Source organism: Salvelinus fontinalis, chromosome 7 (genome assembly GCF_029448725.1).
Source record: "Salvelinus fontinalis isolate EN_2023a chromosome 7, ASM2944872v1, whole genome shotgun sequence".
Taxonomy (NCBI): domain Eukaryota; kingdom Metazoa; phylum Chordata; class Actinopteri; order Salmoniformes; family Salmonidae; genus Salvelinus; species Salvelinus fontinalis.
In genome coordinates this window covers 41,255,149-41,279,814 of record NC_074671.1, presented here as the reverse complement: position 1 = coordinate 41,279,814, position 24,666 = coordinate 41,255,149, and the positions used below count along the sequence as shown (strand labels likewise).

Below are 24,666 nucleotides of genomic sequence, written 5' to 3'. Positions count from 1 at the left end.
ACTTAGACAAGAAACAATCAATGCAGCAGCAGGGAACAGAGCAAGGAACAGACAAATATAGGGGAGGAAATTAACATGTAATAAGTGAGTCCAGGTGAGTCCATTAACGCTGATGCGAGTGACGAGGGAAGGCAGGTGTGGGTGATGGATGGCAGGAGCGTGTGATGCAGGGTAATCTGGCGCCCTCAAGCGCCAGGGGAAGGGAAGAGCGGGAGCAAACATGACAGTACCCCTCCCTCTTGGGACGCCACCCGGCGTCCCACCTGGGCAAACCGGCCGAGACATGGGCGCAGGGCAAGCCAGTTGGGGCGTGAAAGCCCGACGAACCGGCAGGAGCGTGGGAGCCTGGCGAGCCGGCTCAGGCATAGGAGCCTGACGATCCGGCTGAGGCAAAGCGCCTGTCGATCCCGCTGAAGGGGAGCCCGATGATCCAGTGGAGTGTGACGTGGGATGGGAAACCGCCGAGCCAGGAAAACCTCTCGAGCCAGCCAGGGCGTGAAAGCCTGAAGGGCTAGCTTAGGCACCCCGGTTCCATCGGCAGCGGAATCCACCAACGTCACCAACAAAGCACAAGACAAACAAAAAAACTCCTGGACCGGCTGGGGAAGCAAAAACTGACGATCCAGCTGAGACCCGACGTGGGATGGGCGTCATCCGAGTCAACCGGGGCAAGGAAACCTCTCGAGCCTGCTAGGGCGTGGAAGCCCGACGAGCAGGCTAGGCACCCCCGGTTCCATCGGTGGTGACCCAGAGCCGATGCCACTATTCCAACCAGAACGCCAGTACTCCCCGATGCTTCGTATATGGCTGCTGCATTCTGTCACGCTGAATGACGCTGGAGAGACGAAGCAGGTACGGGGAGTAACATTTAATAAATGACGGACATATAACGAGACAAGCACAGCGTCAGCAAACAGAAACTTAGACAAGAAACAATCAATGCAGCAGCAGGGAACAGAGCAAGGAACAGACAAATATAGGGGAGGAAATTAACATGTAATTAGTGAGTCCAGGTGAGTCCATTAACGCTGATGCGAGTGACGAGGGAAGGCAGGTGTGGGTGATGGATGGCAGGAGCGTGTGATGCAGGGTAATCTGGCGCCCTCAAGCGCCAGGGGAAGGGAAGAGCGGGAGCAAACATGACAATTTAGGCAGGCATGTGGGTGGACCTCACCTGGGGCCTCATTTATAAACGTTGCGTAGGCACAAAAGAAGGCGTATGCCACTTTCTAAGCAAACTTGACGGGAGAATGTGCGGTCCTCCACGGACAATTTGACCCATACGTACGCACATAAACTGGAAAAATGAGAAACTGTGACTCCGATGGCAGAAGGACGAAGCTCGAGAAACGGTGTGAAATTGATACCATTGTGTAAAATAAATCGAAATATTACCTCTCACGTATTATATATGAAGAGTTCCCTGGAGTGCACATAAAAAAACACACACACACAAAAACATGATTTAGGATAATAAATACAAACGGAGATGTCGGTTTTTGCAAAAGAACCCCTCAAAATGTCGTACAGTTTAATTGGGAATCATATTTAATTGGATCTGTAATTATTAAACAATCCTTGCATGTTATAAAATGTATTCTCATAAATAATAAGGTGAACAGTAGGACAAATTACAATTAAACTGAGCTGTTTTCGATACCTCAGTCGGGCAGATACGAGTGCGCAGTTTCATATATTGTTATCACATGTTCGTTGCGCAGAACTGTCAATGTGATAATGGCCCTGTCATTGTCAGTTACAATCAGGGTAATTACCACACCTTGTAGTGTGTGCGTGTTGGTGGCAGGGAAGTCAGGCGCAGGGGAACGAACTTGGTATAAAACGGAGTCGTTTAATAAGTGCTGACCAAACTCCAAAAACCAAAATATATAAAAATAACAAAGTGCGTACAAAACCCATCGCACACCAACACGTACTAGCACAATCACATACAAATTGAACAATCTCCAACAAGGACATGAGGGGAAACAGAGGGTTAAATACACAACATGTAATTAATGGGATTGGAACCAGGTGTGAAGGAAGACAAGACAAAACCAATGGAAAATGAGAAATGGATCAGTGATGGCTAGAAGGTCGGTGATGTCGACCGCAGAACACCGCCCGAACAAGGAGAGGGACCGACTTCGGCGGAAGTCGTGACACACCCGAAGGTGTGACGCAATTGGGTAGCTTTGACAATCAAATGGGGGGATATAAAAAGGCATGCAATTACAATGCGTAATGACACACACTGGCTGCTTTGGCACTGTTAGAAGATTTGGCGATTGGAAGAATTCGGAGAGAGCGAATTTTCAGAGACCAGCAAGATTTACTGGCCGATGATGAGTGGCTTATGAGCCGGTTCCGATTACCAAGAGATGTTCTCTTGGATCTCTGTGCTGTAGTGGGCCCAGCTTTACAGAAAAGCACCTGCAGAATCCAAGCCGTGCCTGTCCCACTCCAACTCCTTGGCAACCACTTCAACTCCTTGGCAACCTCGTTAATAGCGTCAATGGTGTCTTTTTGCGTTTGCAGGACTGCATCTGTGAGGACATGGCCGCTGGAGGGTTGTGACGGACGAGGTGCAGTGGAGACGCTGGGGCTGGGCACACTCAGCTCCTGCTCAGCTGCAGCACCACCGATTCCGCTGGAACACGCAGTGACTAAAAACAATAGAAGATAGAAGATAAATAGAAGATAAATGTTTAAACACAATTTGAATGCATTTGGTTTACTCTATTCAAACGAGGGAATACTAATTACATATCATCCGGTGCGTCTTGCATGTCCGTGTCCCCCTCCACCTCCGTCACTACTCCACTCAGGAGGGATTCCCCTTAATACCGGCAAGTCGCTCATCAAGGGGGTTGAGCTCCGATATCCCCTTTCCGCCGCCCGTGGCTTTGCGCTTTTTGGCCTCCACTTTTATGTCGGACCACTTCTTCTTTTTTTTTCACATGCTGCCACTCTAACAGCTTTTTGTCATTTGTAATGCCCACACGGTGTCCACCAAACAATATATTTTTTCATGCTTCAACCTCACCTACAAGAACTTCCATTTCACACTGGGTGAATTTTAATTTTTTTGCCTTTCTGTCTGGATTTGCTGTCATTGTCGTCATGCAGTTTGGATGAATATTAATTAGGGGCGTTTGACTGACTATTTATAGACAACTATGGGTGTTAAAAGGGTGGGACAAGACGCTCGCTCACGTGCGCCAAGTTGATTGTGATTTATAAAGGGAAACCGCCGTGGGACGTGCGTGCTCACGTGCGTGCGTGCTCATATAAATCTGATTGTTTGTGCGTAAGCACTTTCTGTGTTTCGTCCATACTCCACTTTTTGTTGTGAATCCTCCGCACAGTTTTATGAGGCCCCTGGTCTTTGACCACACAGGATCATGGCTGATCAGGGTTATTCCCTATTATACATCTCTCCTGGGGAAGGAAACTCTGTCTGTCTGTGTGGGGAAAGTGATATGTTCATGTTCCTTCACTGGTTCCCAATCCTAAACCCTGAAAGAGCTCAAAGCCTGTGTCTATTCACAGTGACAGACCTCAGGCTGTTGAAGTTGTTGAAAAGTTTGAACTTTGCAGAGAAAGGAAAACCTCAACTACCCATTGCCAGCTACTGAGTCTCAATAGAACAGTGCAGGTGGATGGGACCTGAATTGACTGGGATAAGTGTTTTGGGTTTCGGGAAATGCCAGTCTGATGTGCGAGTCTGAGAGACTGGTGGCTGGTGAGGAGCCAACAGAGCAAATCTTGGAAGTCATACACTCCTTCTCCTCCTTTCTTCCAGCTCTCCCTCTTAAAAAACGTTTGAAACGTTCAACAGAGGAGAGCCCACCAACAAGCTATGTGATTGTCAAGGGCTGACAGTTAGGATTGGAAGGAGGGTGGGAGTGGGAAGAGGGCTCAGCGGCAGTTGCTTTTTAAATGTTTAATATTCTGAGTCCTGGTAATGAATTGGCACCAGCCACTTAGCAATGTGAATTCCACCACCACCATCAGGCCACCAACTTTCTGAGCCAACCTGTCACCGACTCCCTGCGTCCGGCTGCCTGGCTCTCACACTGTGGTTCACGTCAGCTGCAATCTATAAATACCCACAAGATTTACAGCCTAATGTGGCCTGATTTGCTATCGCTACTGTAGCGTAATATATACCCTATTAAAGAAGAATGATGTCCCGCCCCGGCCCGCCCAGCCGTGAAGCAGGGCAATAAGTCAGGGTGACGTGAAAGAGAGCACGCACATTTATCTTCTTCCTCCAAGACAAGACCATTTATATTTTTAGTGTTCTTTGTTTCACTTTCTCCTCTCTCTTTATTTTCTCAAAGAAAGCTGAGTTGAATGAGCTGTTAGCGTGTCTTAGTAATGAAGCCTGAATGGAGGGTGTTCTAATCCTGCTTTAGACAGACAGGCTGGCCTGTTTTTTATTTTTTTATTTTATTTTACCGTTATTTTACCAGGTAAGTTGACTGAGAACACGTTCTCATTTGCAGCAACGACCTGGGGAATAGTTACAGGGGAGAGGAGGGGGATGAATGAGCCAATTGTAAACTGGGGATTATTAGGTGACCATGATGGTTTGAGGGTCAGATTGGGAATTTAGCCAGTACACCGGGGTTAACACCCCTACTCTTACGATAAGTGCCATGGGATCTTTAATGACCTCAGAGAGTCAGGACACCCGTTTAACGTCCCATCCGAAAGACGGCACCCTACACAGGGCAGTGTCCCCAATCACTGCCCTGGGGCATTGGGATATTTTTTAGACCAGAGGAAAGAGTGCCTCCTACTGGCCCTCCAACACCACTTCCAGCAGCATCTGGTCTCCCATCCAGGGACTGTTACTGTGTGTTTCCTTCTTCCCTGGTACCCGAATGTCAGCCCGACAGACCCTGCCAGACATAGATACAGAGGGACAGAGAGAGACAGCGTACAGTACCGGACAACCCTCTCACCTTACAGGGGAGCCTGCCTGGCAGAAAGAAACCGCCGTTGCTCAGGTGAACATGGCTATCGTCAGTGACACCATTTAAACCCTACTACCCGATCTCACACACACACACATACACGTCTGCAGATCCAGAGTCCACCCGTCACTACACAGGGCTGAGAAATAGAGGTATTGGAAGAGGCTAATAGCAGAGAAAACATCCTAGTAATCTGACGTTTAAACAGCTCAGGCTGTTCCTGCTCATATGGTAACCATCAGGTCTCACCTGGGTTATTGTGGAGCATCGAATGGCTGGGTGCCTGGTTAGGACTAAATCCCTAGCAGAGGTAGAAGAAGACCGGGAGGGAGGGAGGGAGGGAGGGAGGGTGGGAGCGATAGCGAGAGAGTGGTTGCAGAGGTAGAAGAAGACCGGGAGGTAGAAGAAGACCGGGAGGTAGAAGAAGACCGGGAGGGAGGGAGGGAGGGAGGGAGGGAGCGATAGCGAGAGAGGGGTTGCACTGCGTTTCCCAAACTAGGGGTTGTGGCTTCCCAATGAACAATGAACTCCCTGAACTTCCCAATACCTTTCTAATGCATTTCAAACCATACTTCTTTCAGATTTGAAATACTATTGCAAATCAGTTTTTCAATTTTTTGATAGACTTTCATAGCTCCAATTTTAACAATGTAGTTTTTTACATGTTGAGGTTGTGCAAAATGCCCTTCCAGACAGACAGTTGGGCCCCTAGCATCCCTGTTAATCAGAATTATGTCATGGAGATGAAACAAATATTGTCTAATATATTTATTTCAGCATAGGCCAAGTTCACAGAGTTTGCATCCCAAATAGCACCCCATTCCCATTATAGTGCACTACTTTTGACCAGGGACCCATATCGCACTATATATCGAATAGGGTGCCATTTGGGATGCATCCAGAGCCTATGCACAATGCACTACTTTGCAGACTTTTAATCGGCACGGCAACGGCCCCAGCTGCATGACAGAAAGTAGAGCCTATACTGGATGTGTAATAGCCCGGTGTGTGTTTCCGAGCTAAAACGACGCAGACATTCTTCTTCCTTTCAAATTAAAGTGAGTTACTCAAGTGTGTTTTCTATAAATTCCTCCCTTTCTTACTGTTCCCTCGCCAAGTTCCTCGCTCCACAAAAAGCCACAGGAAATATAATACAACGTTCAATTTCCACCTGAATCAGGTGCGGGGTGGTCAGAGACCAAGTTTCTGTCAGCAGGCCTTCAGCGTGAGCCCTGAGCAGCCTCGTTTGTGGTCGGTCAGTTTTCCCTTTAATTCTGCTCTAGTTAGATGCTAATAGGCTAGGCTTGGCAGTCAGTCAACTGCATCCTAAGTGGCACCCTATTCCCTATATAGTGCACTACTTTTGACCAGGATCCATAGGACTATGGTCAAAAGTAGTGCATTATATAGAGAATAGGGTGCCATTTGCGATGAAGCCTCAGTTGCTTCCCTCCCTGATATGAATAAAATTCAATTGTATTTGTCATATGCGCTGAATACAACCTTACAGTGAAATGCTTACAAGCCCTTAACCAACAGTGCAATTTTAAGAAAAATACAAAAATGTGTCAATGTGCAGGGGCACCGGTTAGTCGAGGTAATTGAGGTAATATATACATGTAGGTAGAGTTATTAAAGTGACTATGCATAGATAATAACAGAGAGTAGCAGCAGTGTAAAGGGGGGGGCAGTGCAAATAGTCTGGGTAGCCATTTGATTAGATGTTCAGGAGTTTTGTGGCTTGGGGGTAGAAGCTGTTGGGGGTATAAGCTGTACCGCTTGCCGTGCGGTATCAGAGAGAACAGTCTATGACTAGGGTGGCTGGAGTCTTTGACAATTTTTAGGGCCTTCCTTTGACACCACCTGGTATAGAGGTCCTGGATGGCTGGAAGCTTGGCCCCAGTGATGTACTGGGTTGTACGCACTACCCTCTGTAGTGCCTTGCAGTCGGAGGCCGAGCAGTTGCCATACCAGGCAGTGATGCTACCCGTTAATATGCTCTCGATGGTGCAGCTGTAGAACCTTTTGAGGATCTGAGGACTCATGCCAAATCTTTTCCGTCTCCTGAGGGGGAATAGGTTTTGTCATGCCCTCTTCACGACTGTCTTGGTGTACTTGGACCATGTTAGTTTGTTGGTGATGTGGAAGCCAAAGAACTTGAAGCTCTCAACTTGCTCCACTACAGCCCTTCGATGAGAATGGGGGCGTGCTCGGATCCTCTTTTTCCTGTAGTCCACAATCATCTCCTTTGTCTTGATCACGTTGAGGGAGAGGTTGTTGTCCTTGCACCACACGGTCAGGTCTCTGACCTCCTCCTTATAGGCTGTCTCATCGTTGTCAGTGATCAGGCCTACCACTGTTGTCATTGGAAAACTTAATGATGCTGTTGGAGTCGTGCTTGGCCGTGCAGTCATGAGTGAACAGGGAGGACAGGAGGGGACTGAGCACGCACCCCTGAGGGGCCCCTGTGTTGAGGATCAGCGTGACGGATGTATTGTTACCTACCCTTACCACCTGGTGGCGGCCCGTTATGAAGCCTATGATCCAATTGCAGAGGGAGGTGTTTAGTCCCAGGGTTCTTAGCTTAGTGATGAGCTTTGAGGGCACTATGGTGTTGAACGCTGAGCTGTAGTCAATGAATAGAGATCTCGCATAGGTATTCCTTTTGTCCAGGTGTGAAAGGGAAGTGTGTAGTGCAATAGAGATTGCATCATCTGTGGATCTGTTGGGGCAGTATGCAAATTGCAGTAGGTCTTGGGTTTCTGGGATAATGGTGTTGATGTGAGCCATGACCAGCCTTTCAAAGCACTTCATGGCTACAAAGTGAGTGCTACGGGTCGGTAGTCATTTAGGCAGGTTACCTTAATGTTCTTGGGCACAGGGACTATGGTGGTCTGCTTGAAACATGTTGGTTTTACAGACTCAGACAGGGAGAGGTTGCAAAATGTCAGTGAAGACACTTGCCAGTACACTGTAGAGCTCTTGAAGTGGTCGTGAGCTGTTTGCTCTTCAAATGCTGAAATGCTTTAATGACACGGAAAGGTGCTTTAGCGTTTGCTCGTTAGAGACGTACATTAGCTTTCGCTGAAGTCTCTGGTGGATTTGACTAGTTTGTGGTCATTGCATTCCATGGATTAGTCACTTAATTTAATTTATATGGTCAAACTAATTATTTAACTGCAGTCCTAGTCATAAAAACACAACCATGACATAGGCCTAGGCTACACACAAATTGGGCTACATAGAATGTTTCCAAGCAACAACAGTCAGGAGAACATATGCATAGGAAGACTAGAGCAAGAGTTCACCAGCCATAGGCTGCCCTCTCCACCTCCACTCTACCTCAGACTGCGTGTCTGATCCTGGACCTGTCTACGGACCTCACCCCATCCAGCCCTCCAGCACTACTGGGAGATCCCAGGAAGGACATTGTTCCAATCCTCCTGGCTTAGCTCCTAGCTTCAGAATGTACAGTATACCCTCTGAGCCATCTAAACCCTGCATGACACACACACACACACACACACACACACACACACACACACACACACACACACACACACACACACACACACACACACACACACACACACACACACACACACACACACACACACACACACACACACACACACACACACATACATACATACATACAGACTCCAATACCCCACACCCTGCACAGCCACACAGCAATAAAAAGCAGCTAATCGTCTCTGGGTCTGGGGCTCTGGGCTCGGCTCATAAGCCTCCTCCAGCTAAGAGATCAGCTCGTGCTGCCTGCGGTTAGCACATCCCTGGGCCCGGTTGCCGCCGAGCCCCTCATTTATTATTTAGGGGGAACGGGACCTCCTCTTGGGAACCTGAGCAAACACCTGAGGGCTGTGGAGGGAACGTTAGCCTATGTCTGCATACGAAATGGAATCATATTCACTACAGAGTGCACCACTTTTGACCAGGGCCCCTAGCTCAAATGGCACCCTATTCCAATATAGTGCACCAGTTTTAGCCTGGACCCATAGGGAAAATGGCACCCTTTTCCCTATGTAGTGCACTGCCTTTGACCAGGGCCCATAGGGATAAGTAGTGTGCTACATATGGAATAGGGTGCCATTTAGGATACACACTCTTTCCTCTGGGAAACAGAACCCATGTGTAACTGTCCTCTCACTTGCCTGCGTCAGTTGTCACTGTATGCACCCTATAGATAAGGGCTGCCCATTTCTGGTCCTGGAGTAAGTTTTGTTTCTGCCCATTAGTCAATTGCACTCACCTGGTGGCCCAGGTCTGAATTAGTCACTGATTAGAAGGGGAGGATGAAAACCAGACTTGTGTCGGCCCTCGAGGGCCGGAATTGGGGAACCCTGCTATAGATTAATTCACTTTTACACATAAAAACATATATGCAATGTGCTTATTGTACATTGACAGAAACTAATAACTGTAGAAAGCTAAAGTGGTTCAATGTACCATGTTACTCTTTAGAGAGTATAGGCCTATACTTATTGACTTAAGTTAGTTATTTATGGTTTAAAAAGCTATATCGCATCTAAACTAAACCCCCTGTCCTCACAGCAACATTATACTCCGGTGCTTAGGCTGCCATCCAAACATTTTCTTATCTGTTTAATGGACAAGCGCAGTGTGACGTGTGAAACATCATGCTCAATGTAGACAAACAAGCTGCTACAGACCGAGCCAAGACCGAGCCAGACAGACAGACAGTGGACAGGGCCCAAAACAGAACGGGGTTGTGATAGGTACAGTAGGAAAGAAAGTCGAGAAAGTAGACAAGCTCACCCCAGTCACTCCAGACACGTTGCCTATTGAGCATAGAATGGGTTGGAAACTCGAAAGGCTTGAACCATGGCTGCTGGGTTTTTGGAGATCGATAGCAGGTTGATTTACCATTTACCTATAGCTTCAACTTCTTGTCTGTTAGATATGAGTTGGCAGTCCACTACTCCAGGTTTAGGACTACTGTGGTGAACTGTCTGTTTGAAAACACCACGGTTATAATCTCTAACCTGGAACTAAAACACTGCTTCCTAGTTCCTACCACCTCCATTATGGGGATGTGTGTAGTTTTTCCGCCATTTTGCCCTGAACATTCTCTATGCGACTAGTTTTGCTTTCAACCCAATAGCCTGTATAAATATTTTGAATTAGCTTGTTTAATAAATGCCACGTGGAATAAATGGGTTAGGGTCAGGGTTAAATCACTGCATTGTTTTTATTTTACGTATAATGAAATCGGATATTGGAAATAAAAAATGCAAATAGAAACCCTGTACTGTACTAAAGGTGTTTGGCTCATTGGCTGTATGTATTTTTTTAGGACTGTGGTTAGGTGTGTGTGTGTGCATGAGCGTGCGCCCCTGGACTCCTCTAGTGTCTCTCTCACACTCAGCAGTGAGTGCACTGTCTCTGTCTCCCCATGCAGAATAAACAGGGCCTACTCTGGGGTCCTCTTACCCAGCAGCCAACACTCTCACTTTCCTAGCTGCGTAGTGCTCCGTAAGGAAATCTATCCTCTAACTAACTTAATGATATGGCTGTCACGGCAACCTGGACCCTTTCTCTTTCTCTCTCTGTCTCCCCCACAGTGCATCTGCTCTTAATAAGCTGTCACATTCTCCAGGCCTTTTCCACGTCAAACGAGAGCCGAGCGTGTTCCTAGCAGATCCGGAGCTTAGGCGCCAGTCCTGAATCAGACCTCCGTGCACCGGCCTGCCTCCTCAGGGCAAGGTGCTCCCTGCGCTCCTTGTGCGTTTCAGCCACCTCCAGAGGAAGGCTGAAAGTTCAAATTCAGTAGGGCGACAGGTATCAGTACCGCTCAACACATTGATTTGGTGTTGTCTCCTTGCGAAGGCACGGTGGAGGAGGCAGCAGCCTAACTACACTACAATACACCACCACAACAGCAAGCCTCTTTCCCCTCAGCAGTCTCAAGTGCTGTCTACATTACCATTTTATGGCTGTTTTAAGGGTCAATTGGCCACAAGAGGTGCTCTTGAGCTAATTTGAAAGTCTTTGAGCTAGTGCTCAGTGGCAGTTAGATGGTTGAGGATGGCCTTCTCCATGCTCTGTCTGAAGCTCCTAATCACAATGTCCAGGTCACCAAGCCAGACCAGACCAAGCCATCTCCAGGGCTCTGCTGTAAGCAAACCCGGTGTGAGAGAAGATGAGAACACAGCCAGGCAGCCAGCCTTCCTCTCTGGCTCTGTGAGACTAAGGGCTAACCTGGGTTCTTGGGTAAACACTGACTGACAGGCATTTTAGTCTCAAGCCTGCACATCTGTCTGTCTGTCTGTCTGTCTGTCTGTCTGTCTGTCCGGTCTCCTGGCCTGTCTCCCCTGCTTGGTATAGTCCTCCTCACTGAGTCTCTTTCCCTCCATGTTGAGAGGGGTTGATGAGGTGTTTTGGAGTTAGTAGCTGTAGTGATCTGAGCCACCAGTGGATACTGGATACACTCCGTTGGCTACTGCTGGAAACAGGAGCAGAGGGATGGAGAGGTGGTGAAGAGGACGGGTGGGTTGAGTAGAGCAGTGGAGGGGTCATGTCGAGCGCCTCTGGCCAGACGACGTTAACCAGGAGCTCCAGACCTCCTCGTGGGTCCCGCAAGTCGAAACACAATCCAGCCCTCTCATCTCTCACAACCTCCATCTTTCTGTCTTTCTCTCTCCCTCTCTTTCTCTTTCTTTCTTTCTTTCAATTCAATTCAATTCAATTCAAGGGGCTTTATTGGCATGGGAAACATGTGTTAACATTGCCAAAGCAAGTGAGGTAGATAATATACAAAAGTCTTTCTCTCTCTCTTTCAAATTAACTTTCAAATTAGCTCAAAAGCATCGCTTGTGGCCAATTGACTCTCTCTCTCTCTCTCTCTCTCTCTCTCTCTCTCTCTCTCTCTCTCTCTCTCTCTCTCTCTCTCTCTCTCTCTTTCTCTCTCTCCCTTCCACCATCTCTCCTTCCATCCTTCTATCTGTCTCTCTCTCTCTCGTTGTTGCTCTGCCAGATGGTTGTTATTGTCCCTTTGGTGTTTTTGGAGGATGTGCTCCCCTGTGGTCTGCCTATCCTCTGTGCCCTCCTCAGTGTGTTGGTGCTGGACTGCCATGCCACAGGGGTTCCCTGCCATTGAAGCAAAGGTCAAAGACAAAACTTTAAACCTGGTAACCATGACTTTGACTCACAGCAAGGGTTGACCTCAAAGACTAATTACTGAAGATAAGGAAGACTGATGTCTTCTTAGGGTGGCTTAAATCCCTTCTGGAAATGTTCTCCTATTTCAAACATTAACATCACCTCCAATTCAGGGTTCCTACTCCTATCCTTGTGTTTATGTTTAGTGTATTGCTGTGTGTATTTTAATCCTGCGGGGTATTTATGGAACGGGACACAACCTGGCCTGGGGGCTCCACTGGGAGATCAGGACACACTGGTTCATTGTAGTCTGTTTTCTGAAGCGCCTCTCCCTGTAAATGTACACATTCATCCCTGTAAGCCCCTCACTTCAGGGACCTCCGCTCTGCTCTGAGCATCTAGGCAGCGTTTTGCGAGCGACTCCCACCGCTCTTTTAAAAGAGGAAATTCTGTATTTGTCATCCTGCTCCGTCCTCTCCTCACTGCAGTCAGAATCCTTGCCTTTGATTCCTGCCTGTGGCTGTGCATTCTCCTGCCTCTAGCCCTTTGAATACATCCCCGATGGCCTATTCCCTATGTAGTGCACTACTTTTGACCAGAGTCCTATGGGCCCTGGTCAAAAGTAGTGCACTAGCCTATATAGGAAAAATGTGGGAGGCATAGGGTGCCATTTGGGAGGCATCCCTATCCTCTAGTTCTACTCTGGGTTTAGCTGAGCCCTTGACCTGACGTTGCCTGGCTGTTACACACTACCTCTGTGTTACAGACCTGAGGTTTTTCCACCGCCACACACACGCGCACCCACATACACACACACACACACAGACTTTCTGCCTGCCAGGAGCACTAGCAGTGTATCGCTGGGGGCCTGAAGAATGCAGCTATGATATGTAAAGCAGCTCGTAATGACTTTAAAATACGTGACGGTGCTGGCTATGACCTGGGCCCGATCGGCAGGCGGACAGATGCATTCCTGTCCTCTGCTCTACTCACGGACCGAGACGCCGTTTGGATGCGGTCCTGTAGTTGTAAATAAAAAGAATTGCCATTGGAGTTCACATTTTAGCAGCGAAATTCCACAGTAACGAAGCAGCAGACCGGTTCCTGGTAACTCGGAGTCGGTGGAACTAGCTAAGCAGATGTGATTCTCATTCTGGAATGCTGGAAGGCAGAAGACTGTGACATTCTTTCACCTTGTTTTTCAGAGTGATAGATGGATGTGCAGCAGGACAGATGAAGTAACTAGAGCTTCTCCTGTGCCCTTTTATGGGCTGTGGGGTGAGGATCATGAACCCTGTAGGCTGAAGAGATTAGGCTACTGTAGAACAGCACAGAGAGAGTATTTAGCCTAGTCCTCTGTCTGCAATGTGATTCATACCGGTTATCACTATCCTTGAGATACTTGAGGTTCGAATTGTGATTGCTATCGCTACATAAGAGCACAGTTATATCTTACCTCAGAAAGTGTGTCAAACCTGTGTGATGTTGATCTTTAAATCCATGCCTTCAGATTTGTTTGATTCTCTGGGCTATCAAGCCTCTGTCTACCGTAGAGGCATCCCTGTCCCAAGCCTTAGTCTGAGAGGGTGTCCCAAATGGCACCCTATTCCCTATATAGTGCACTACTATTGACGAGAACCCTATGGGCCTGGTCGAAAGTAGTTCACTATATAGGGCAAGGATGGGCAACTTTGATGGTGGTCGGGGCCACAAATAATCTCAATGTATCATGAGGGGCAGCAGTTACTTGTGGGTCTGTTGATTAAATGCCTTTTTCATTTATTAGGCAATTTTCTCTTGAATCATACAGTAGGTCTATTTAGAAGAAACTCATGGCCAAAAGGAAACAGATATACCGTAAAATTAATACTATTCATGTTTTTTTTTTTGTAATTCAAGTCGAAATTTCCAAAGTTACGATAGATTGCCATAGATTTTCTGTTAATTACCAAAAATTACTGAATATTCCGGTAACTTTGGTAAACTACTGGTAGTTTTGCAACCTGATCTGTGCACTTCTCCTCGTCATAGATTAGATCCTTTTCAATATATGAAGAGTTCTTCTAGTTTAGCTATGTTGCAACCTAATTCCCTTTTATAAAAACACACCATAGTCGATCTGCAATGCTCTGCAGGTAACCTAGCGGTTATGAGTGGTTTGAATCCCGTGCCGACAAGGTGAAAAATCTGTCTGTGCCCTTGAGCAAGGCACTCAACCCTAATTGCTCCTGTAAGTTGCTCTGAATAAGAGCGACTGCTAAATGGCTAAAATGACAAACAACATGTTTTGTTCAAATAAAATCCCCTACATTTTTTTACCCTAGTCGGTGAGGCAGAGAGAGAAACAGATGTTTTAATTACACAGCAACTGTAGTTGTTAACAACGTGTCAGAAAACAAACTCTCTCATCCTCATCTCATTATTCTCCTCCTGCTAGTGAGGGATTCTCTGGTTGTGGTTTGTCACTGCTCCATGTCTGCAGAGAGATAGAAGGAGGAGGCAAGCGAGGGGAGAGAAAGAACGAGAGAGCAAGAGACAGAGCGCGAGAGACAGAGCGCGAGAGACAGAGCCCGAGAGACAGAGCGCGAGAGACAGAGAGCGTGAGTGCCGTGCAGCGTAGGCCCATCAGGCTTCATGATCTCCAAGCCAGGCTTCTTCTGTCACCCAAGCCAGAGGGCTTACTCCCCCCGCCTCGTCGTGCTGGAATGTCGGTTGGCTGCAGGGACATCCAGGAATAATCGAGGATCCATGGCCTGGGCCCAGCTGTCACTCAACCCTTGGCCCAGCTCCACACCCTCGTCCTGGGATAGAGGGATGGCGCGAGAAGCAGTAGGGGAGTGGTTGTCCCTCTCCGATAATTGATTGGCTCTGACAAAATCCTGCGTTGTCGTCGCATTCTTCGACAGCAGCTCATACATCACACATGACAGCTGGGTTGATGTAACTGACAGATCTGATCATATCTGCCTCTCTGTTCCCTCGGTTCCTCTCGCTCCATCTATTCCTATCTCTCTCTCTCTCTCGCTGTCTCTTTCTCCCTATCTCTTGATCGCTCCACCCTCTCTCTCTCTCTCCACCTCTCTCTCTCTCCCCCCCTCACTTCACCTTCGGCTCTTTCTCTCTGTGATGATAGCAGCGAGAGATGTGTGTCTGTCTGTGTAAAGTGTTAAAACATGTTTCCCCCCCCCCCCAGTTTATTTTCCTGTCCTAGGACTAACGCTGGGTTCTGATGTTGCAGTGCTGAAATTGATAATGAAGTATGTTGTGAAGCTGTTGAAATGTTTAGTAATCCATACCCACTAGAGCAAATCCAGTTGATGATCGAGAAGGGGATTGATTGTACAATTGGAGAATGAACTGAACAGTACTAAAGCAGTCTGTTGTGCTCCGGTAGCCCTCTGATAGTGTGTTTCTAGTGTGTGTGTGAGTGTATGCCTGTGTGCGTGTGTATGTGTGTGTGTGCGCAGACACCAGTTACCTCAACTGGGACCCTAGCCTGCCCTCTGCCCTGTGTGTGTTTGCTTAGCCCAGCCTCCCCGCTGACCCTCCGACCCCTCTCTCACCACAGCAATCTATCTTTTCTTTCTCTCAATCTCTCCTTTGTTTCTGTCTCTCCTTCAGATCCACGAGAGGCTGCAGCACTATGAGGATCGTAGTCCTGCCCCCGTCCTGGACAGCGCAGGGTCCCTAGCCACTGACGTAAGTAGCTAACTACTCCTTGCCCCTGTTTAGACACACACAAACCCTATCCCTGCTCCCCCGCTGAGTTGCCTGCTGGGAATCAGATCTGGTTTCACTGTTGTACTTTCTCCTCCCCATGAACTCTGACCTCGCTCCATGTAGCCACCAGGCTCTTCTCATTCTCAGAACCAAATGACTCGCCTGTTCCAATAACAATGCACCCGTAGATCCTACTCCCCCCTCAACCCCCTCCTCCACCATTCCCTCCTTTCTACCCCCTTTCCCTCCCATACATCCAGCTCCCATGGCCCCAGGGAGAGAGTGATCATTGTCAGAGGGCGAAAGAAAGGAGGGAGAGAGTGCGATATGGCAGAAATGGAAGATGGATGAGAACGTCAGGGCAGATGACAGGAGGAGACGAAACGACAGATGAAAGAGGAGAAATGAGTCGTGGAGCATAAATACAGGAAAAAGGAGAGAGAGAGTGAGAGAGAGAGAGAGAGAGAGGAGGCGTCACACCATCACCTGTGGCACGCGGCCCCTCAATTTATTAACCTGTTGTCCTGTCCCCAAAACTCCACTGCTGGCTCCACTGTGTGTGTGTGTGTGTGTGTGTGTGTGTGTGTGTGTGTGTGTGTGTGTGTGTGTGTGTGTGTGTGTGTGTGTGTGTGTGTGCGGACGTGCATGCTCCACTGTGTGTGTGTGGTCCACTGTGCGTGTGCTTGCTTGTGCGCAAAGACAGAGTGCAAACATGGCTGCCAGTAATGTTTTTTTTCCTTTTGTATGGCCGTTAGTACCTCTGCTCCGATCATTACAATGCTGAAAACCACGCTCATTGTTAACTACACACACACACACCTGTATAAACCACTGATCCAGTCTGGCTTGGTACTGTAATTTCCCTCCCATACATCCTTTCCCTCCCATACATCCAGCTCCCGTGGCCCCAGGGAGAGAGTGATCATTGTCAGAGGGCGAAAGGAAGGAGGGAGAGAGTGCGATATGGCAGAAATGGAAGATGGATGAGAACGTCAGGGCAGATGACAGGAGGAGACGAAACGAAAGATGAAAGAGGAGAAATGAGTCGTGGAGCATAAATACAGGAAAAAGGAGAGAGAGAGTGAGAGAGAGAGAGAGAGAGAGGAGGCGTCACACCATCACCTGTGGCACGCGGCCCCTCAATTTATTAACCTGTTGTCCTGTCCCCAAAACTCCACTGCTGGCTCCACTGTGTGTGTGTGTGTGTGTGTGTGTGTGTGTGTGTGTGTGTGTGTGTGTGTGTGTGTGTGTGTGTGTGTGTGTGTGTGTGTGTGTGTGTGTGTGTGTGTGTGTGTGTGTGTGTGTGTGTGTGTGTGTGTGTGTGTGCGGACGTGCATGCTCCACTGTGTGTGTGTGGTCCACTGTGCGTGTGCTTGCTTGTGCGCAAAGACAGAGTGCAAACATGGCTGCCAGTAATGTTTTTTTTCCTTTTGTATGGCCGTTAGTACCTCTGCTCCGATCATTACAATGCTGAAAACCACGCTCATTGTTAACTACACACACACACACCTGTATAAACCACTGATCCAGTCTGGCTTGGTACTGTAATTGGAGGAGGAGGGACAGCGATGGTTTAATGGTGTGGTTTTGTTTAAATCCCCTGTTCTGTTTATTGTAATCAAAGTGCTGTGGAGTATTCCTATCCTTCTAAAGAGCACACAGCCATACAGTACCAGTCAAAAGGTTGGACACAACTACTCATTCAAAGATTTTTCTTTATTTTTACTATTTTCTACATTGTAGAATAATAGTGAAGACAAAACTATGAAATAACACATATGGAATAATGTAGTAACCAAAAAGTAACCAATATATTTTTATTTAGATTCTAAAAAGAAGCCACTCTTTTCCTTGATGACAGCTTTGCACACTCTTGGCATTCTCTCAACCTTCTTCACCTGGAATGCTTTTCCAACAGTCTTGAAGGAGTTCCCACATATGTGGTCCAACTCGTCCAAACCATCTCAATTGGGTTGAGGTTGGGTGATTGTGGAGGCCAGGTCATCTGATGCAGCACTCCGTCACTCTCCTTCCTGGTAAAATAGCCCTTACACCGCCTGGAGGTGTGTTGGGTAATTGTCCTGTTGAAAAATATATGATAGTCCCACTAAGTGCAAACCAGATGGGATGGCGTATCGCTGCAGAATGCTGAGGTAGCCATGCTGGTTAAGTGTGCCTTGAATTCTAAATAAATCACAGACAGTCTCACCAGCAAAGCACCCACACACCATCACACCTCCTCCTCCATGCTTCACGGTGGGAACCACACATGCAGAGATCATCGGTTCACCTATTCTGCGTCTCACAAAGACACGGCAGTTCGAAACAAAAATCTCAAATTTGGACTAATCAGACCAAAGAACAGATTTCCATCAGTCTAATGTCCATTGCTCGTGTTTCTTGACCCAAGCAAGTCTCTTCTTCTTATTGGTGTCCTTTAGTAGTGGTTTCTTTGCAGAAATTCGAACATGAAGGCCTGATTCACGCCGTATCCTCTGAACATTTGATGTTGAGATGTGCCTGTACTTGAACTTTATGTTGCATTTATTTGGCCCTCAATTTCTGAGGCTGGTAACTCTAATGAACTTATCCTCTGCAGCAGAGGTAACTCTGGGTCTTCATTTCCTGTTGCGGTACACATGAGAGCCAGTTTCATCATAGCGCTTGATGGTTGTTGCAAATGCACTGGAAGAAACTTTCAAAGTTCTTTATGTCTTAAAGTAATGATGGACTGTCGTTTCTCTTTGCTTATTTGAGTTGTTCTTGCCATAATATGGACTTGTTTTACCAAATAGGTCTATCTTCTGTATACCACCCCTACCTTGTCACAGCACAACTGATTGGCTCAAACGTATTAACAAGGAAATTCCACAATTGCACACCTGTTAATTGAAATGCATTCCAGGTGACAACCTCATGAAGCTGGTTGAGAGAATGCCAAGAGTGTGCAAAGCTGTCATCAAGGCAAAGGCATACTTTGAAGAATATCAAATATATTTTGATTCGTTTAACACATTTTTGGTTGCTACATGATTCGTGTTATTTCATAGTTTCAATGTCTTCACTATTATTCTACAATGTATAAAATAGTTGAAAATCTTTGGACTGGTACTGTATATGTCAACGACTTGGAGAGGGCACTAGAACAGTTTGCAGCATCCGGCCTCACCCTACTATACTCTGAAGTCAAATGTCTTTGTGGATGATCTTGTGCTTCTGTCCCTAAACAAGGAGGGCCTACAGCAGCACCTAGATCAGATTCTGTCAGACCTGGAATCTCAGTAAGACAAAAATAATTATGTTCCAAAAATGGTCTAGTTTCCAGAACTACAAATACAAATTCCATCTAGACACCGTTGCTTAAGAGCACACAACGAACTAAACCAACATCGGCCTTAACATCAGCACCACTGGTAACTTCCATAAAGCTTTGAACGATCTGAGAGACAAGCAAGAAGGGCATTCTAGGGCAACAGTGTTTCCCAAACTCAGTACTGGGGCCCCCCTGCACATTTCTTCCCCCCTAGCATTATACAGCTGATTCAAATAGCAGGGGAGGGCCCCAGGAAACACTGTTCTAGGCCATCAAAAGGAACATACAATTCAACATCCCACTTAGAATCTAGCAAAAAATACTTTAATTAGTTATAGAACCCATTTCCCTCTAAGGTTGTAGGGCTGTTACGGGGCCTAGGGCTGTTACGGTGACCGTATTACCGCCACACCGGCGGTCACGAGTCATGAGTGTAATTCAATTCCATGATACCGTTTAGTCACAGTAAATACACTCTTTCAAGCTCTGATGCTGCTGATTGTCATTTGTAGCCATTTGTAGCCTACCAAACATGCTAACTGCCTGGTACTCAGCACTCTATAGTCCCTCTAATCAATCTGACATCAATGCAAATGTGATCAAAAATCAAATCAAACACTTCACAAGAGCTCATGTTGCATACCATTTCTATAGGCTATGCAAATGCATGAGAAAACAGAGTTATGGCCTGTTAAAAAGAGGAGGATCACATCAGCTTTCTATAGGCTAAGGCCTACTATATTTATTTCTCAATTTTCCTAATATTAAGCACATTGCTTCTCTTTACATCAGGAGTATAGCCTACCTGGCTGGCATGAAAATGAACGACGGGAAAAGCGTCCTCCATTCGCTATTTAAGTGCATAGATGACATATATTTTTTCCCCTGCCCCTGTTCTGAGTTAGGTGCACGATAATGGTCTATTCTAAATGAAAACTAATTTCACACATATATTATTTACTATATGTAAAGACAAGATTCAATTAAGAATAGTCTGAGGGGTGACAGTATTAGCCTCTCACCTGTGAATGATACAGTATATTGACACTTGCAAATGATGCCCAGCTTGTTTGCAGTAAGGAAAGAAACAGCGCTTGCCTTTTTTTGGCAACTTTTTCAAATCAGAGTCGCACACCTCATGTCCATAGGCCTATATGTTTTGTATCACAACTAAAGTGGCCAAATAACTTCTTAAAGTTAAGCACATTCATTCGCTTTACAACTGGTGTAGAGCCTAACCGCAGGAGGCTATAAACGTTAATGTTCCAAAATGCAATCAATTAGGGGGGGAAATACATTCTCAAAAGTCATCGAAAATGTGATTATGCATGTAATGCTTTATTATAAAGGTGCGTTTTTATGGTGAAAATGTTCTTCCCCAAACATGCCACCTATGTCAAATCAAATTTTATTTGTCACATGCGCCGAATACAACAAGTGTAGACTTTACCGTGAAAAGCTAACTTACAAGCCCTTACCAATAGTGCGGTTCAACAGATGTGAGTTTCAAGTATGGGGAAGAACATTTTCCTGACTGATGTCTTGAGATGTTGCTTCAATATATCCACATAATTTTCCTCCCTCATGATGCCATCTATTTTGTGAAGTGCACCAGCCCTTCCTGCAGCAAAGCATCCCCACAACATGATGCTGCCACCCCCATACGTCACGGTTGGGATGGAGTTCTTCAGCTTGCAAGCTTCCCCCTTTTTCCTCCAAACATAACGATGGTCAAACCGTTCTATTTTTGTTTCATCAGACCAGAGGACATTTCTCCAAAAAAGTACGATCTTTGTCCCCATGTGCAGTTGCAAACCGTAGTCTGGCTTTTTTATGGCGGTTTTGGAGCTGTGGCTTCTTCCTTGCTGAGCAGCCTTTCAGGCTATGTCGATATTGGACTCATTTTACTGTAGATATAGATACTTTTGTACCTGTTTCCTCCAGCATCTTCACACGGCCCTTTGCTGTTGTTCTGGGATTGATTTGCAATTTTCGCACCAACGTACGTTCATCTCTAGGAGACAGAACGCTTCTTCTTCCTGAGCTGTATGATGGATGTGTGGTCCCATTGTGTTTATACTGGCATACTATTGTTTGTACAGATGAACGTGGTACCCTCAGGCATTTGGGAATTGCTCCCAAGGATGAACCAGACTTGTGGAGGTCTACAATTTATTTTCTGAGGTCTTGGCTGATTTCTTTTGATTTTCCCATTATGTCAAGCAATGAGGCACTGAGTTTGAAGGTAAGCCTTGAAATACATCCACAGGTACACCTCCAATTGACTCAAATGATGTCAATTAGCCTATCAGAAGCTTCTAAAGCCATGACATCATTTTCTAGAATTTTCCAAGCTGTTTAAGGCACAGTCAATTTAGTGTATGTGAACTTCTGGCCCACTGGAATTGTGATACAGTGAATTATAAGTGAAATAATCTGTCTGTAAACAATTTTTGGAAAAATTACTTGTGTCACGCACAAAGTAGATGTCCTAACCGACTTCCCAAAACTAGTTTGTTAACATGAAATGTGTGGAGTGGTTGAAAAACAAGTTTAAATGACTCCAACCTAAGTGTATGTAAACTTACAGGTTCAAATGTATATATTCTTCAGATTACACATAATTTGAAATCAAATACAATTTTGATAAACTCCCATTTACATTAGGTGAAATCCCACAGTGTGCCATCACAGCAGCAATATGTGTGACCTGTTGCTATACAAAAAGTGCAACCAGTGGAGCACAAACACCATTGTAAACACAATCATATTTATTTGTATTTATTTTTTCCTCTCTTACTTGTATAACACTGTACATAGCCAATAATATAACATTTGAAATCTCTATTATGCTGAAACTCTTGTGTGTGTAATGTTTACTGTTAATTTCTGATGGTTCTTTTCATTTTTATTTGTTTATTTCACTTGCTTTGGCAATGTAAATGTATGTTTTCCATGCCAATAAAGAATTGAACTGAATTAAGAGAGAGAGTGCAGGACAACTTTGTTTCTCTTTCCTTCTCCCTCTCTCCCTCCCTCCCTAGGTCGTGGCAAGCGTCCATCTCAGTATTTCTTTAAGGGACGCAACTATCAGCCCCCCGTACATTTTTCAAATTACAGCTTTTTAAATTTACGCTTCCTCATAAATTCTGTGAGAAACCTCACGCAGGGATTATGAGATATCATGATAAAACCCAGAGATGTTTTTTCAACTTGTCTAGGAGGGCCAGAGCAGACGACGACGGTGCTACTACCAAAACGATTCCAAGCACTTGTGTGTGTTTTTAAGAAGTATCCTTTTTCAACCGTTGCTCGGAGCTCAAAATGAACCCTAATGAAGTTGTTGTGTAGAGTGTATGTAATTGACCTACTATACTAGAGGAGCTCTTGGTTAAATTCATTTTGGATTTGGATTTCGGTAATGGAGGTTTAATTGATTGCCTAACATAAAATGACACTTCAACCGCTGTCTGCCCTATTGTACTGTCTAGAGCAGTCTCAGCAGGTGACGGCTGTGGCCACAGACCCACAAGTCCAGACCTCTAGTGTGTGTGTGTATGTGTGTTAGCTGGCTCAGCAGGGGATTACTGCAGCCATAGACTCACCAAATGAGAGGCTGTCATTCCCCAGACTGGCCACCAGGTGGGCCCAGAGAGCATCTCTCTCTCTCTCTCTCTCTCTCTCTCTCTCTCTCTCTCTCTCTCTCTCTCTCTCTCTCTCTCTCTCTCTCTCTCTCTCAATTCAAGGGGCTTTATTGGCATGGGAAACACATGTTAACATTGCCAAAGCAAGTGAAGTAGATAATAAACAAAAGTGAAATAAACAATGCAAATTTACAGTAAACATTACACTCACAGAAGTCCCCCCCCCCACACACACACAGGTCATAGACAGCCACTGACTGCCACTCCACAGTCACAGTGCTAGAGATGTACAAGTGAGGAACATCAAATGTCAGGTGGCTTCTTTGTCTCACCTTAATTATCTTTGTCTTAAAGTGCTTAAGACACAGAGGTGAACGCATACTGACAAATATTGTCAATGTATGAAGTTGTGAAACTGTCGTTAGGGTAGACAGACCTGACATATTTGAAGCTGTAGTATACCAGCATTGCATTAAATTCTTAATTCTTAAGTTTCATAATCACATCCAGCACTAAGCTCTTTCTGATGGCACTGTCCAAGAGACGTATCATGTCGAAGAGACAGAACCATGCATTTGCACAAGTAAGATATTCTCCTAACCCGATAATGTTGTGGAAACCTCTGGTGTCACATTAAATCCTTAAAAGACCACCTTTAATTGAACAAGATTTGTGTGTCAGTTATAGCCAGACTCAGGTTTTTATCTGTGTTTGAAATAACGTAATCGGTTCTCAGGGCTGCGGGAACTGTAAACTCAGTGCTCCACATCAGGCCTCTCTAAATACACCCCAGTGTGGGCCCGCCGGCCATGGAGTTACAAATGAAGTACGCTCAGCCACAATCCACCAAGTAGCCCATCATGTTTTTTTCTTCCTCGCACAGACAGATAAAGAGAGCGAGACTGTAAAGTGTGATTCTAGAGTAGAAGCATCAAGGTAGTGTATAGTATGTTGTCAAACATGCCTCATCTTTACTCCTGTTTCAATGTAAGGGCTTTATTGGCATGGGAAAGATATGTTTACATTGCCAAAGCAAGTGAAACACATAATAAACAAAAGTGAAATGAACAATTAAAAAAATAACAGTAAACATTATACTCACAAAAGAATTAAGACATTTCAAATGTCATATTATGTGCAAATAGTTAAAGTACAAAATGGAAAATAAATAAACATAAATATGGGTTGTATTTACAATGGTGTTTGTTCTTCACTGGTTGCCCTTTTCTTGTGGCAACAGGTCACACATCTCACCTCTGTGATTCCACACTGTGGTATTTCACCCAGTAGATATGGGAGTTTATAAAAATTGGATTTGTCTTCAAATTCTTTGTGGGTCTGTGTAATCTGAGTGAAATATGTGTCTCGAATATGGTCATACATTTGGCAGGAGGTTAGGAAGTGCAGCTCAGTTTCCACCTCATTTTGTGGGCAGTGTGCACATAGCCTGTCTTCTCTTGAGAGCCAGGTCTGCCTACGACGGCCTTTCTCAATAGCAAGGCTATGCTCACCGAGTCTGTACATAGTCAAACCTTTCCTTCATTTTGGGTCAGTCACAGTGGTCAGGTATTCTGCCACTGTGTATTCTCTGTTTAGAGCCAAATAGCATTCTAGTTTACTCAGTTTTTTTGTTGATTCTTTCCAATGTGTCAAGTACTTATCTTTTTGTTTTCTCGTGATTTGGTTGGTTCTAATTGTGTTGCTGTCCTGGGGCTTTGTGGAGTCCCTTTGTGTTTGTGAACAGAGCCCCAGGACCAGCTTTCTTAGGGGACTCTTCTCCAGGTACATCTCTCTCTAGGTGATGGCTTTATTATGGAAGGTTTGGGAAACGCTTCCCATTAGGTGGTTGTAGAATTTAATG

The 24,666-nt window shown here is 45.8% G+C and overlaps 1 protein-coding gene across 1 annotated transcript in view; it reads left to right on the top strand.

Moving 5' to 3' along the window:
- LOC129859478 (MAGUK p55 subfamily member 7-like) overlaps positions 1 to 24,666 on the top strand; it is a 277,723-nt gene that overhangs the window by 129,876 nt on the left and 123,181 nt on the right. The window contains exon 5 of the mRNA XM_055929316.1: positions 15,750 to 15,827. Within this exon, the coding sequence (XP_055785291.1) occupies positions 15,750 to 15,827 (78 nt within the window). The remainder of the gene's footprint in view (positions 1 to 15,749; positions 15,828 to 24,666) is intronic.